The 15488-nt window shown below is 45.3% G+C and overlaps 2 protein-coding genes across 6 annotated transcripts in view; one reads left to right on the forward strand and one right to left on the reverse strand.

Moving 5' to 3' along the window:
* Jpt1 (Jupiter microtubule associated homolog 1) overlaps positions 1-12779 on the forward strand; it is a 22780-nt gene extending 10001 nt beyond the window's left edge. The window contains exons 2-5 of the mRNA XM_008831430.3: positions 2260-2402; positions 3090-3187; positions 4314-4332; positions 11799-12779. Coding sequence (XP_008829652.1) covers positions 2260-2402; positions 3090-3187; positions 4314-4332; positions 11799-11947 — 409 coding nt within the window. The 3' untranslated portion in view covers positions 11948-12779. The remainder of the gene's footprint in view (positions 1-2259; positions 2403-3089; positions 3188-4313; positions 4333-11798) is intronic.
* Positions 3206-15488, reverse strand: part of Armc7 (armadillo repeat containing 7) — a 36363-nt gene continuing 24080 nt past the window's right edge. Inside the window, exons 4-7 of one of the 5 annotated variants that reach the window (XR_003849274.1) lie at positions 14002-14223; positions 10055-10169; positions 4341-4440; positions 3206-3974 (exon numbers count right to left, since the gene is read on the reverse strand). Coding sequence is in view for 2 of the 5 variants with exons in the window: in XM_008831432.2 (XP_008829654.2) it covers positions 10137-10169 (33 nt within the window). In the remaining 3 variants the exon portion in view is untranslated. Of the gene's footprint in view, positions 3975-4312; positions 4441-8274; positions 10170-14001; positions 14224-15488 lie in introns of those variants that run through there. The other 4 variants (XR_003849275.1, XR_003849273.1, XM_029562709.1 and 1 more) reach the window with 4 other exon arrangements.

Genomic DNA, 15488 nt, shown 5'->3' on the forward strand with positions numbered 1-15488 from the left:
CATGTGGGTGCTGGGAATTGAACCCGGGTCCTCTGCAAGAGCAGTCAGTGCTCTTAACTGCTGAGCCATCTCTCCAGCCCCTAATTTTAATTTTTATATGTATGAATGTTATGCCTGCATGTATGTAAATGCACCCATGTCATGCAATGTCTATAGAGAACAGAAGAGGGTATCAGATCCCCTGGAACTGGAGTTACAAACAGTTGTTAACCACTAGTTGGGTGCTGGGATTCAAACCTTGGTCCTCTAAAGAGCAGCTAGTGCTCTTAACTGCTGAGCCATCTTTCCAGCCCCTGACCTTAGTTTTTCCCTGATGGCTAACGGTGTTTATTGGTCCTCTGCACTTCATCTTTTGAGGAGTATTTGTTCATTTTATTAGCCCACTACTGTTTTTGGGTTTTGGTATAGGGTCTCATGTAGACCAGACTGGTCTTGAACTGATCTTCCTGCCTTTGTTTTCCAAGTACTTACATGATATGGTTTGTGCTGCCATGCCCAACCCCAACTCTGATTTGTCAGTTCTTGATACTGTTTCCTGAGCTGGTGGAATCCTTCCCAGAGTCTGCCTGTGCTTGTATCTTGTTGTACTGCCTTATGCTTTCATTGACGTTTCAGAGTTCAGGTCTTTTTTTTTTTTTTTTTTTTTTTTTTTTTGTCTTTTTGAGGCAGGGTCTCCCTGTAGCCCCGGCTGGCCTGGAACTCGCTGTGTAGACCAGACAGGCCTTGAACTCCTTTGCCTTTGTGCTGGGATCAAAGGTATGCGCCACCATGCCTGGCTTTATTTTTAATTATGTGTATACGTGTTTACAGTGTACTTTGCCTAGGAGGCCAGAAGAGGGTGTTGGATCCCCTGGGGCTGAAGTTAAAAGTGGTTGTGTGTTCTCTGACATGCGTGCTGGAAACCAGTTTGATTCTTCTGCAATAACAGCAAGTGCTCTTAACCATTGAGCCCAAAGTCAGGCATGTCAGCATGCCTGAAATACTAGCACTTGGGAGTGGAGGGTGGAGGACCAACCTAGGCTAGGTTACATGAGACCCTGTTTAAAAAAAAAAAAAACAAAAAGACAAGATAATAAGATAATGCCATGGAATCCTATACTTAATTTTTCCTATTGACATTGACCTTGTGCTGAGGTACAAGAATATATATAAATGGATAAATGGCTTATTTTTGCTGTTGAAGTTCATGACACAAATGAGCTCTCCTTAGATTTTCTTTTTCCTTTTTTTGAGACAGTCCCTAGTTGGCCTGGAACTCACTATGTAGGCCAAGCTGGCCTTAAAATCATAGATCTGCCTGCCCACCATGCTTGGCACGCTCCTCCTTAAATTTCTATATCGGGCAAGGGCAACTTTAAAATGAAATTTTATTTTTATAACATTTTATTTACTCTGCGTGTGTGTGTGTAGGTCAGAGGACAACTCTGCTTCCATCATGTGGGTCCCATGGATCAAACTCAGGTCGGCTTAGTAGGCAAGCATGAGCCATCCCTCTAGTTAGTCCTCCGGGCAACTTTTGTATGTGTTTTTTTTTTCATTTAGTTGAAAATAAAGTGGAAACACTCTGGGGATGATCTCATGCTATAATCCGAGGGGCTGGCACGCCTCCTGCTTCAGTCTCCCAAGTTCTGATTTACAAGTATATGTTGCCTTGTCTAGGTTTTCAAATGAGTGCATAAGAAGATATAGCTGGGGCTGGAGAGATGGCTCAGGGGTTAAGAGCACTGACTGCTCTTGCAGAGGACCCCTGGGTTCGAGTCCCAGCACCCACATGGCGGCTACGAACTATCCTTAACTCCAGTTCCAGGGGAATCCGAAGCCCTCTTCTGACCTCTGCAGCATTGCACGACACGGGTGCACTCACATACATGCAGGCAATACACTCACACACATAAAATAAAAATAATAAGTAAAATATTTAAAAAAAAGAAAAGATATTGCTTCTGAACATCTTTACAGTTGTATTTGGTGAAGCCCCAGAAGTCAAAGGGACACTGGACAGTCTATTACATGTGGTGGCCTCTGGCCCTTGAGGCTCCTTAGTGTGATGGATGATGACCCTACTACAAGTTCAGTAATGCAGCATTTGGTACCCTAACCTCCAGCACTGAGCTCTTATGGGGATTAGTCACTTCCTTTTTCCTGTTCGCTGCAGTCTTGGAGAAGGAGATGGGTAAGGGAAGTGGAAGGCTTGAGCGTACTTATGCCAATAAATATTTGAGCGTGATCTGAAATTAACATTTTGCCTTTTTTTCCTAGAGTTTTGCGGCCTCCAGGTGGTGGGTCCAATTTTTCATTAGGCTTTGATGAACCAACAGAACAGCCTGTGAGGAAGAACAAAATGGCCTCCAACATCTTTGGAACACCTGAAGAGAATCCCCCATCTTGGGCTAAGCCAACAGGTACTGCCTTTATAGGTAACCTCTCTTCAAAGTCACAGATCCAGCAGATTTTGTACTGACTAGTGAGAGGCAAGAAAAGCAAAGTACCAGCTGGTTGTGGTGCCATGCCTCTGTAATTCTAGGACTTGGGAAACTGAGGTAGGAAGATGGGGAGTTCTGGGCTAGCCTGGGATGCATAACATGACTCTTGTGAGTTTGTATGATGGGCTAGAATAAAGTCTGAAAGAAGCACGGGGCATGGTGGCGCACACCTTTAATCTCAGCACTTGGGAGGCAGAAGTAAGTGGATCTCTGTGATCTACATAGCAAGTTCCAGGCTAGCGGGGGTACAAGGGAGACCATGTCTCAAAAAGACCCAAGAAAAAGCTGGGCGTGGTGGCGTACGCCTGAGGCAGAGGCAGGTGAAGGCCTAGTGCTTGGGAGTCAGAAGCAGGCAGATCTCTGTGAGTTCAAGGCCAGCCTGGTCTACATAGTGAGTTCTAGGACAGCTGGGGCTACAGGGAGACCCTGTCTCAAAAAGACCAAAAAAAAAAAGATGGAAAGAAGCTTAGTCCTGTAGTAGTTTTGAGCTCTCTGCTAACATTCCCTAGATTGTGTTCTCATTTTGTAATTTGCAGCTGACGGAGTTCTGCCTGCCGTCTTCCTGGTGTGTTCTTTAAGAATAAGAAAGTGTATTTTGGTTTCTAGGTGCCAAGTCTAGTGGAGGCAGGGAAGATTCGGAGTCTCCTGGACCACAGAGAAGTAACTCCTCTGAAGCAAGCTCTGGAGACTTCTTAGATCTCAAGGTCAGAGTGATAACCTTGAGGAAAGGCAGACTGGGCATTTGGTTTTTCAGTTAAACATCCGCTTGTTCACTGTGAGTTTCAGTTCTGCCACTGTCTCATAAGCAGTGACTAGGAAGAGGGACTGAATCGTTGTGATGGACGAAGAGTCATAGGGAGTAAGTCAGACAAAAAGTCAGGCAAATGGCCGGGACTGTAACTTGGCAGAGTGCTTTCCCAGCATGCCGGAAGCGCTGGCTCTGTCTGAAACACTGAAGCATAAAACCGGCAAAGTGGTTCACACCTGCAATCCCAGTACTGAGAGATGGTCCACAGTAGAAGGGTCCGAAGTTTGAGGTCGTCTATAGTTACCTAGAAAGTTCTAGGGTAGCCTGAGCTCTGTGAATCCCTGCCTCAAAAAAACAAAACATGGGGGTGGGGTGGGGCAGATGAGTGAGCTAACTCAGCCTGGTCTTCTCAGCTGCTTCTTACCATTAGATTAGTCTTAGGCCCTTCAGTGTGACTCTGGGGCCTTCTGAATCTCCCTACTTCCCTGTACTGCGTGTAGAGTAGCACTGTGGGGTTGAGGACTCTTTCCATTGTTGGTGAGTGTTTGCAGTTGAATTCCAGGGGATGGTAGCACTGGTGTCTCCCTCTATCAGATGTGTTTGTAGACGATCACTACCACAGTGCTGTGTGTGTGTCTGGGAGGAGCTCATCTGGTGGGAAGTCTTCTGAACACCCTGAGGCATTGACTTCCTGTGTAGGGAGGCTGTCCAGGGGCTCTAGAGTTGACAGAACCCTTCAGCAGCTGCATATGGAAGGAGAGAGAAAAGTGGAGGCCATTTTCTTTGGAGAAAAGATCCTCTGAACTACTAATTGCTCATGGGTCATCATGTTTATTTATTTATTTATTTATTCATTCATTCATTCATTCATATTTGGTATGTTAGGTGTGTTACTGGCATTGGGACAATTTAGAATTAAGTATTGCCCTAGATTGCATCAAGTTGTTGTCTGACCTTGTACTTATTTTTATCAAAATGGAATTTTACATTTGATTTCAACTAGGTTAGGTCCTCTGAACTGTGGCTGTTTTGTGTGTTGTAAAATTAAAATAGAAACTAAAGTTTAAACTTTTCTTTTCCAGGGAGAAGGTGACATTCATGGTGAGTACCTCTGAACTGAATTGTTGGTTCTGCTGTTTGAATGGATCTGAGTTTTGAGTCAATCATGTTTCAGGGAAGACCTCATCATACCCCAAGGAGCAGCATACTCTGAGTAGAGAGAAAAGAAAGTTCACACTAGAGAGTTCGTCAGTGTGGCCACATTTTGTTTTATTGTTTGTAGATTTATTTGGACTTGGGAGATTAAGAGCATTGGCTGCTCTCACAGAAGACCTAACAACTGTCCTTAACGCCAGTTCCAGCAAATCTGACGCCCCTTGTGACCTCTGTGGGTACTACACTCATGCATGTAAAATGAAAACGAATCAATTCAAGCTGGGCGTGGTGGCCCATGCCTCTAATCCCAGCACTAGAAAGGCAGAGCCAGGTGGATCTCTGTGAGTTCAAGGCCAGCCTGATCTACATAGTGAGTTCTAGGCCAGATGGAGCTACAGGGAGACCCTGTCTCAAAAAAGACCAAAGAAAGAAAAGAAAAGGAATGAATCTAAAAATCTTTAGAAAGAATTTTTTTGTGTGTATGTGTGTTTTGCCTCAACATACGTATGTGTACCATGTGTGTACAGTGCCTGAGGATGCCAGAAAAGAGTGTCAGATGCCCTGGAACTGGAGTGACAGAAGGTCTTGAGCTGCTGTGTGAGTGCTGGGAAACAAACATGGGTCCTCTGTAAGAGCAGCAAGTGCTCTTAACTGCTCAGCTCTCTCTGGATCTTTGTTTTATTTTTATTTATTTATTTTTTGGTCTTTTTCAGACAGGCTCTCCCTGTACCCCAGCTGGCCTGGAACTTGCTATGTAGACCAGACTGGCCTCAAACTCACAGAGATCCACCTGCCTCTGCCTCCCTGAGTGCTGGGATTAAAGTCATGTGCCACCATGGCCAGCTTAAATTAGTTTTTTTTTTTTTGGTCTTTTTGAGACCGGGTCTCCCCATAGCCCTAGCTGTCCTGGAACTCGGTATGTAGACCAGGCTGGCCTTGAACTCACAGAGATCTGCCTGTCTCTGCCTCCGGAGTGCTGGGATTAAAGGTATGTGCCACCACGCCCGGCCCTAAATTAATTTTTTTAAAAGAAATTTATTGTTTTGCCAGGCGTGGTGGCACAAGCCTTTAGTCCCAGCACTTGGGAGGCAGAGGCAGGCGGGTCTCTGTGAGTTCAAGGCCAGCCTGGTCTACAAAGTGAGTTCTAGGCCAGCAAAAAAGAAAAAAAAATTTATTATTTTTATTTTATGTGTATGAGTCTTTCCGTGCCTGAGAAGGTCAGAGGGGAGGGTGTTGGAGTCCCCTGGAACTGGAGTTACAGACAGCTGTTAGCTGCCACGTGGGTGCAAGGAATTGAACCCGAGTCCTCTGTAAGAGCAGCCAGTGGTCTTAACTGTTAAGCCATCTGTCCAGCCCATAAATTAATTTTTAAATTATTATTATTTAGAGCCGGTGTGGTGGCACATGCCTGTAGTCCCAGCACTTGGGAGGCAGAAATCCACCTGCCTCTGCCTCCCAAGTGCTGGGATTTAAAGTGTGCACCACCACACCTGGCCTTATCTGTTATTTTTGGAGAGGCACATCCAAGTCTTTGAGCATGTGGGGTCAGAGGGTAACTCTGTGCAGTTCGGTCTTTCCTTCCACCTTTATTTGGGTTTTGGGGGTTGAATCCAGGCTGTCAGGCTTCACAGTAAGTGCTTTTATGCACTGAGCCATCTTGCCAGCCCAAATGTGGCCCTATTCTAATCTGCTACAAATTTTTTTCAAAGAAAAATTTTAAACCTAGACCCCTTTAAAATGGTTACATTAATCAGGCCAGTGTCTGTTACATTACTAAGAGTTTTTTCCTAAGAGGCTTTGGCATTTCAAGCTCAGTTCTCAGGATTCAATATGCAGAGTTCATTTGGTTTTTTTTTTTTTTTTTCGGTCTTTTTGAGACAGGGTCTTCCTGTAGCCCTAGCTGTCCTGGTACTCACTATGTAGACCAGGCTGGCCTTGAACTTAAAGAGATCCACCTGCTTCTGACTCCCAAGCACTAGGCTTTTGCCACCATATCCAGCTGGTCATTTGGTTTTCATACTAAAGTGCTTATTCAGAAAGACACTAGTTTATGTTCTGGGTGATTTTGTAAATGATGGTTTGAAGGGTAGATGTAAATTTCTAGTGAGCCATCCACACTACCAATTACAGGTGGAAATTAGCTATAATCATTTACTTAATGATTTGAAATCTTTGAAGTATTTATTGCACTTCTCTGAACAAGTGCCAGGAAACTGCCCAGGTGGAATGCAGTAGTCAGGCCAGTCACCTAGTCTTGGTGTGAAGGAAATGCTGCTTCGCCATAGTCTTCCCACTGCTGCATTCTGGGATGTAGAATGCACAGGAACCAGGTTCCTCTTCCCCTCTGTCAGGTGCTTTGTGCTGGGGGCCAAAGGCTGGGCCTATGGAGCCTTGTCTGGATTCTCATGATAAAAAGGTCACTGTCTCAGCAGACTGAAGGTCTGTCAGTTACTCTTCGTGGTCAGCTTGTATCAATGTAAATGCTGTTTCTAGAGTACAATCTTTCAGATTTTTTTGCAACCCCCCCCCACCCCACCCCCCCCGCTCCCAAGCAATGGGATTGAATTTAGGGCCTCACATGCTCTAGGGAAACTCTATCATTGAGTATTCTTCCTGGCCCTCCTCTAGGCTTTTGTTTCCCTGTTTTTTGTTTCCAGGACACGTCTACTATTAGACAATGCTTAGCAGAATCTGCTACCCCCTCCACCCCCCAGCAGTGCTGGGGATCAAACCCACCACCTTGTGAATGTTAGGCAAGTACTCCACCACTGGAGCTACCCTCCTCACCCCAGAGTCAGCTAATCTGATTCTAGCAAGTGGATGTAATTTAAATTTGGAAAGCCTGGAGACCTGAGCCCTGATAAGATACAGCAGTATATCCTTAGCCCTGAGTAGCCCTTCTTCCTGCTCCCCTGCCCCAGCTTAGCCATACATCCTGCAGGTAAACAGCTCACTGAACTTTTCAAGCATGGTCTGTAATTTTGTCACCTGATGATTCTGTGGTCTTGAATGCTGCAACTTTGTAGCTCATTTGTCATAAAATAACCAGGGCATGGATGATAATTTATGGTACATTTGGTAGATTAAATGTCAACTCTAGTTCTTTCACAAAGTTTATTTCAAGGGAGGATGCTCTGATCATCTTTAAATAAGACAGACTTTGTTTGGATATTAGAGTAAGTGCCTTGACCTTTGGATAATTAAGTACAAGAATGGCTTGGAGCTAGAGAAGATAACTCAGCAGTTAAGAGCACTGGCTGTTAGAGTGGTACAGGGGAATCTCTGAGATCAAGGCCAGCCTGGTCTGGAGTTCTAGGACAGTTGTGACAGGGAGACCCTGTTTCAAAAAGACCTCTTGCAGAGGACCCAGGTATGATTCCCAGCACCCACATGGTGGCTAACAACTGTCTATAACTCCTGTTCTAGGGGACCCAACACCCTTTTCTGGCCTCTGAGCTTTGCATGACATGGGTGCACTTTACATACATGCAGACAAAATATACACATAAAATTAAAAAAAAATGACTACAAAGAGGAATTGGGAATTGCCTGTAGAAACAGAAGTGCTAGGCATGACTTGTCTCTGTATTCCTATAATCCTAGCACTCATGAGGGTGGGGGAACCAGGGGGACCAGGAGAGTTTCAGGCCCAGGCTGCCATGTTGGGTGCTGGGGTTTGAACCCAGATCCTTTGAAAGAGCAGCCAGTGCTCTTAACCACTGAGACATCTCTCCAGCCGTGTTTTTAATTTTTTTTTGGTCTTTTTGAGACAGGGTCTCCCTGTAGCCCCAGCTGTCCTGGAACTCACTATGTAGACCAGGCTGGCCTTGAACTCAGAGATCCACCTGCCTCTGCCTCCCAAGTGCTGGGACTACAGGCATGTGCCACCAGGCCCAGCTAAAGAGATCTTTATTTCTTTTAAAAAGAAATCCCAGCACCCTCATGAGTGCTAGGATTATAGGAATACAGAGACAAGTCATACATCCGTGTTCTGCAGTGCCGCAGAGGTCAGAAGAGGACTTCGGATTCCCCTGGAACTGGAGTTAAGGACGGTTTGTAGCTGCCATGTGGGTGCTGGGAATTGAACCTGGGTCCTCTGCAAGAGCAGTCAGTGCTCTTAACAGCTGAGCCATCTCTCCAGCCCTGAGATCTTTATTTTAGCAAATAAAGTGTCTTATAGCATAAAGTAATTGAATCTTTATGATAGTATCACAAATATGACAGATCAGCACTGGAAAATAATCATAAGAGAACGACACTGAGTCTATGTTCACTTAATTTTCTTTCTCTATTTTTTCAAGCCAGACATGCTTATAGTTCAGTTACTCTGGAACTCCTAGGTTGCAAGTCACTTGAGTCCAAGAATTTAAGGCCAGCCTGAGCAACTCTGCAAAACTCCTGTCTTCTGGTTGTTTGTTATCCATCTACTACCACCACCATGTAGGTTCTCAACAAGAAGAGCAAGTGCTTTTTAACTGCTGAGCCATCTCTCCAGCCCCTAACAGGAGGCTTTTATGAGACAGGGTCTACTTAACTAGCTATCCCTGGCCTAGAATTCACTAGGTAGCTCAGGCTGGTCTTGAACTCATGGCACTTCTGAGTTTGGGATTACAGGGTAGGTCACCATGCCTGGCAGAGGTTATGATTATTTGAATTAGGGTCTTACCAAGTTGCCTAGGGTAGCCTCAAAACTTCTGAGCTTAAGGTCCTCACTTCTCAGACTACCAAGTAGCTGAGATGGTGTTCATACCACTGCACCATGCTACAAGAGAAAACTTTAATAATATGCTTGGTTGTTTGGGGGGGTCAGTAGGTAAAGTACTTGTGCATGTGTGAGGACCAGAGTTCAGGTCCCCACCACCCACATAAAGGGCATGTGTGGTATATACCAGTAACCCCAGAGCTGGAGGGTGGAGATAAGTGGATCACAGGTTTGTTGACTAGGCAGCATAGTCAAAACAGTAGGTTCAGTGAGAGACCCTGTCTCAGAAAATGGGGTAAAGTCAAGGTGTGATGGCACAGGACTTTAATCTCAGCCTTCGTGAGGCAGAGGCAGGTGGATCTCTGAGTTACAGACCAGCCTGGTCTACATAGTTCCAGCCAGCCAGTGTTACATTATGAGACCCCCCACTTCACACAGAAAACCAGAATAGCCTCACCTAGTAATCATGGACATGTCAAAAAGAACGTATTTAGATTTGTCTCCCATCGGTCTGGCACATAGTGGCGTGGATATTAGGTAGATACAAGGGCAAGGGTGTTCTCACATAGTGCCACGTGATAACACTGTAGGACCTGCTCAGATGGAACTCAGTAGCCCTTGACTCTTGTGCAAGGGGTGTGGTGATATATAGGGCTGATTCCTTTGGAATGGTTGAGTTGCTTCCTTTTTTTCTTCCCTGTTAGCAGATGGCACTAGTACAGATGGTGTGCTGTTGTAATAAGCTCATTATAAAGTGAAGTGCCACATGAAAATGCTTTTACTACATCTGACCTATGAACATCAGTGCTAGCTACACTGTACCTTGTGGACTTGTTTTATCCTTGTGATGGCTGACTGGGGAATGCAGCTCAGGGATTCATACAACACTGCTGGAAAAAAGATTCCAGTTCAAAGCACAGTTCTTGTGGGCCATGGTGGTGCATACCTGTAAATCCCACCACTCACCAGTTGGAAGGAAGATTGGGTTCATGGTCACTCTCCTTTACATAGCAAGTTCAAGGTCAGCCTGGGCTAGTTGAGATCCATCTCAAAAAAATATCCGTATTGCTTTCCCACTGGTCTAAAATGGAGAAGTTGTACAGGAAACCATTGTTAATTTGGGTACTCTAAATCCTGTATCAGACGACAATTCACTAGTAAGCAGTTAGGCAAAACAAATTTTGACTAACTATAGGTAAGCTTCTAAAAGTGTAAAAAATGAAGTTGGGGCATTTATTTAACACAAAAGTTTTTTTTTCTTAAGATTTTTTTTTTTTTTTTTTTTTTTTTTTTTTTTTTTTTTTAATAGGTTCTCCCTAGTTTCACTATATAGACCAGGCTAGCCTTGAACTCGCAGAGATCCACCTGCCTCTGCCTCCCAAGTGCTGGGACTACAGGCCTGCACCACCATGCCCGGCTAAGAGTTTTATTTTTAATCTTGTGTACATTTGTGTCTCTTGTGTATGTGCACATGCGTGGATCCCCATGGAAATTAGAAGAGGGTATGGGGCTTCGGACCCCCTAGAGCTGGTTACAGCAGTTGTGAGTTGCCCAGTGTAGGTGTTGGGAACTGGACTCCGGTCCTCGGGAAATGCAGCCAGTGCTTTTAACTGCTGCGCCATCTAGCCCCACCTGTACATTTAATGCAACCAAAACTATTAGATGTTAATTTGTGGGCTTGCATATGCTGACAAACTATCACTGAGCTACACTCTCAGACACAATTTAAAAATCTTTTGGGGATTGGCAAGATAGCTCAGTAAGAGTGCTTGCTGTGGGGACTTAAGTTAAAATCCCAGTACCTACTTACGAAGCAGGGTATGGCCACACATTCCTGTAACATGATGTAGAAGACAGAAAGGAAGAGTCACCAGCTTGGCTCCAAGTTCAGTGAGAAAGCCTGTCTTTTTATTTTATTTCCTGTGTGTGTGTGTTAAGTGCACCCATGTTGTACAATGCCCTTGGAGGTCAGAAAAGGGTGTCAGATTCCCTGGAACTGGAGTTACAGTTTTTAGCTAATGTAGGTGTGGTGCTGGGAATCTAACCTGGGTCTTCTGCAAGGAGATCTTCTCCTGAGAGATCCTGTCTTAACAGAATAAGGTAGAGAGAAAGCAAGACATGCTCCTTTGGCCTCTACTGTTCAGGGGCGTGCAGGCCCACAATCTGTTCTTATATTGGTCTAGTTTTACTTTATTTATTTTTACTTATTTAATAGACCAGGTCCGTCCCACTCTAGCTAGTCCCAAACTTATTCTATGTAGTGAAGTATGAACTTGGCCCCTTGATTCTCCTTCCTCCAACACTTGGGATTACAGGCATGTACTACCACACCTGGCCTATTGCATAAGTTTTTTTTGTCTTTTTGAGACAGGGTCTCCTTGTAGCCCCAGCTGGCCTTGAACTCACTAAGATCCGCCTGCCTCTGCCTCCCCATTGCTGGGACTAAAGGCATGGGCCACCACACCTGGCACTGTTGTGTAAGCTTTAAAAATACATACACAAGCCGGGTCTTCTGTCTCAAAAAGACAAAAAAAACCACCAAAACACAAAGTTGGCAACACATTATGACTATTTAGTGCTGGTGTGGTTGGTAAGATATCTTTATGCTTTTCAGTATGCCTTGAACCATTCTCAAGCTAAGAAAAGTCTTCACCTCTTACTCTAAACTGGAAGTAGCTGCTAGCTTCATCTCCATTCTCTGTTTTCCTAGAACATGTGGACACAGACTTCCAAGCCAGCCTGGGGCAGAGTGACGAGAAGCCAGTGCCTGCTGCTCCCGTTCCCAGCCCGGTGGCCCCGGCTCCTGCGCCATCCAGGAGAAACCCCCCTGGCGGCAAGTCCAGCCTGGTCTTGGGTTAGCTCATACTGTCAGAACTCTGTCTTTCTGTTTGTTTTCTCCATGCTTGTGAACTGCACAACTTGAGCCTGACTGTACATCTTTTGATTTGTTTCATTAAAAAAGAAGCACTTTATGTACTGCTGTTTCTGTTTTCTTCCCTGCTTTCTCGTTTTCTTATTTTGAAGAACAGGTTTCTGTGTCTCTGTCTGACTCCTGGGTCTGTGGGCCATGGCATGAATGTTTTCTAGTAGTAGATTGGAGTAGTAGATTGTTTTTAAGAACAAAGGCTCTGGTTCCCAATGTTAGAGGCTCTTTTGTACTGGGGTTTTGACACTGTACTTGGCTTACTGTAATGGGACAGACAGCAGGCCACAGCACTGCCCGGCAGCCCTCTGCACCAGTGTCTAAAGCAGAGCTTCTTGGTGCCACCCCACCACCACAGTGCCCTTTGCTAAGTGCATCCTCCTGTGCCATATGGAATGACTAAGGGGCCTGTGCCTCACACCTCGCTGCCTGCAAAGCAAAGGAACTGCCTTTTACTTTTAACCTCAAGAAGCAAGCCAGGGAGCAACGTGACTGGCGGGCTGGTGAGTGAAGCCTGCCACTCCAGCACAGAGGAAGGCTTCAGATGTACAATCAAGCTGCCTGGAATTACATGGTGAAGCATGCCAGGGAGGCAATCACACAGGAGTGGTTGGAGGTGTGGGTCCCCCCAGGGACATTGTTCTTACTAAATAACATGATGCTGTGTGCATGATGCTGGTGCTTGAAAGAACGTCTCATCCTTAAAAAATGTGTTGTACTTCCCAGTCCTGGACTGTTGCTTAAAGTAAACAATATCCACCTTTTGAAGCACTGTGTCCAATGTTATTTTGTGGGGGGTGGGGAGTGGGGAGGGAGGTGGAGGTGGTTGAGTCTCACTATGTAATTGAAGCTAGCCTTGAACTCCTGATGCTCCTGCCGCTACTTCCCCAGTGTTCTCCAGCAGATTACAGGCATGCACCACCATGCCTGCTTTATGCCTTTGTTGGGTTTTGTGCATGCTAGACAAGCTGTCTACCAGCTGAGCTGCATCCCCAGTTTTCCAGTGTGTTTAGTGTTCTCCCTGGCTTTTTTTGTACTATAAATCCTGCCCAGTGATTTGAGAAATCATTTAAAGTTGAAGCTTAGAGGTCTTCTTTGGAGACAAATTCTCTCTACGTAGTTCTGACTGCCCTTGATCTTGGCGTGGTCCTCCTGCTTCCACCCCTCATGAGTTGGGATCACAGGTGCAGCCCAACAAACTTGGCCAGGTTAGACTTTTCTACCACCTCTCCTTTGTGCAGGATACTAATATTTAAGTCTGTCTTGTAGCTGGGTGTGGTTGTGCTTGCTTGTAATCCCAGCACTCAGGAGGCAGAGGCAGACAGATCTCTAAGATCCAGGCCAGTCTATCTACGTAGTGAGCTACAGGCCAGCTAGGGCTACAGAGAGACCCTGTCTCAAAAATAAGTCTCCCTGTCTTGGGGCTGCAGGTAGAGTGGTCACCGCTTGGTCTTTTGGTCCTTGTTCCCTTATGTTATTCCTTCCCCCACCCCCAATAGTAAAGACCAAACCGAGGGCCTTGGGTTTGCTAGGCAAGCACTCTTATTCCACAACCTTGAGGTCCATATTGGCTGGTGTTCAAAGAAGCAAGGGAGGGTTCATGTAACTAGACAAGGGGATTGAGACCCTCTCAAGTGAGGTGGGACAGAAAGCAGAAGAGCTTTCTGAGTTCCAGTTTGACACGTAGAAACTTTCAGATCAGCCACTAACATGCCTTGTGCAGTGTCCAAATCTAGTTTTAAGACCTGCCTTGTAGGGGATTGGAGAGATGATGGTCAAGAGCACTGGTTGCTCTGGCAGAGGAAGGACCTGGGTTCCCAGCACCCACATGGCAGCTAACCACCATCCTAACTTAAGTTCCAGGAAATCAGATGTGCCCTCTTCTGACCTCCAAGGGCACTGCAGGATCATGGGTGCACTTTCATGCAGGCAATACACTCATAAAATAAAAAATAACAAAATATTAAAAAGACCTGGCTTGTAGGTTCACCTGAGCTCTGACGGGGCTTCCTTTGGCATGTCTGCTGGGCCTCTGCTTCCTTACTGGCAAAGAGAACTATTAGGCATGTCTTTGAGAAAGATGGCTCAGTTAAGAGTACTTGCTCTTCCAGTGGACCCAAGTTCTGTTCATAGCACCCATGTCAGGTGGCTCACAACTGCCTGTAACTCCTGCTCCAGAGGATCCACACCCTCTTCTGGCCTTCTCCAGTACCTACACACGTATGGCAAACACACAAATTTTTTTAAAAGTAGGGATTACTCTGTTGCTGGGTTTCAGTCTTAACAGTGGTTATTAAACATTTTACAAAATGTTGAATCAACAGCTATGACCAATGATCCCTCCCAATTGACTGAAACAGGTTAGCCTGCTAAATAGCACAGGTTAGGGGCTGGAGAGATGGCTCAGTGGTTAAGAGCACTGCTCTTGCAGAGGACCCGGGTTCGATTCCCAGCACCCACATGGCAGCTATGAACCGTCCTTAACTCCAGTTCCAGGGGAATCTGAAGTCCTCTTCTGACCTCCTTGGCATTGCACAACATGGGTGCACTCACTTACATGTAGGCAATACACGCATACACATAAAATAAAAATAATAAAACATTTAAATAGCATGCAATGTACTGGCCTGAATATCTACTATTAATCTTACAGGGAGGGAAGCTGAATCTTTTTTTTCTCAGCCTGTTAGCAAGGATGGGGTTCCTAGAAAGGAAATTCCCTAGCTTGTGTTATAACTTGATAGTTGGCCTTTTTTATTTTACAAAAATAAGTGCCTAGTCAAAGGTGTTTTGAGGAGTGGTAGTTCAGCCAGTTTGGGTATTATCAGGGCGGATTTTAAGAAATTGTACAGAAACATGTTTGCTGGAGTCAGTTCAACTTCTAGAGTTAGAAAAGAGGATCTGCAGCTGGGCATGGTGGCTCATGCATTTAGTCCCAGTACTCGGGAGCCTCCATAGCAAATCCAGGACAGCTACAGGGAGACCCTGTCTCAAAAAGACCAAAAAAAACCCCAAAAATCTGTAAAGTGAAGTCATAGGATCTTAAAATGATGATTGTTAAAAAGTGTGGGGTGTGGGGCTGGAGATTGCTCAGCGGTTAATACTGGCTGTTCTTGCAGAAGACCTGGGTTTGAATCCCTGAACCCCATAGCAGTTAAATGTCCATACCTCCAGTTCCAGGGGACAGTTTGTAGCCACCATGTGGGTGCTGGGAATCAAACCCAGGTCCTCTGCAAGAGCAGTCAGTGCTCTTAACCGCAGAGCCATCTCTCCAAAATTGGGAATTCGAAAGTTCCCGAATCTACAAAAATGGCGGGGACTGTCAACAAAATTTAGTTATGTTCAAAATTTTCTAGAAGGGACTAGAAACTTCTGATTTCACAGAAAACGTTCAGTTCCAAAGAATGGCCAGTCCTGATCAAAGAGCTTGATGGGGGCTTGGCTCAGACCACCGGTAGCTTGTTAATACATTCACTT

The sequence above is a fragment of the Nannospalax galili genome, unplaced genomic scaffold (assembly GCF_000622305.1).
Source record: "Nannospalax galili isolate Female #2095 unplaced genomic scaffold, S.galili_v1.0 scaffold634, whole genome shotgun sequence".
In the NCBI taxonomy this organism is placed as follows: Eukaryota; Metazoa; Chordata; class Mammalia; order Rodentia; family Spalacidae; genus Nannospalax; species Nannospalax galili.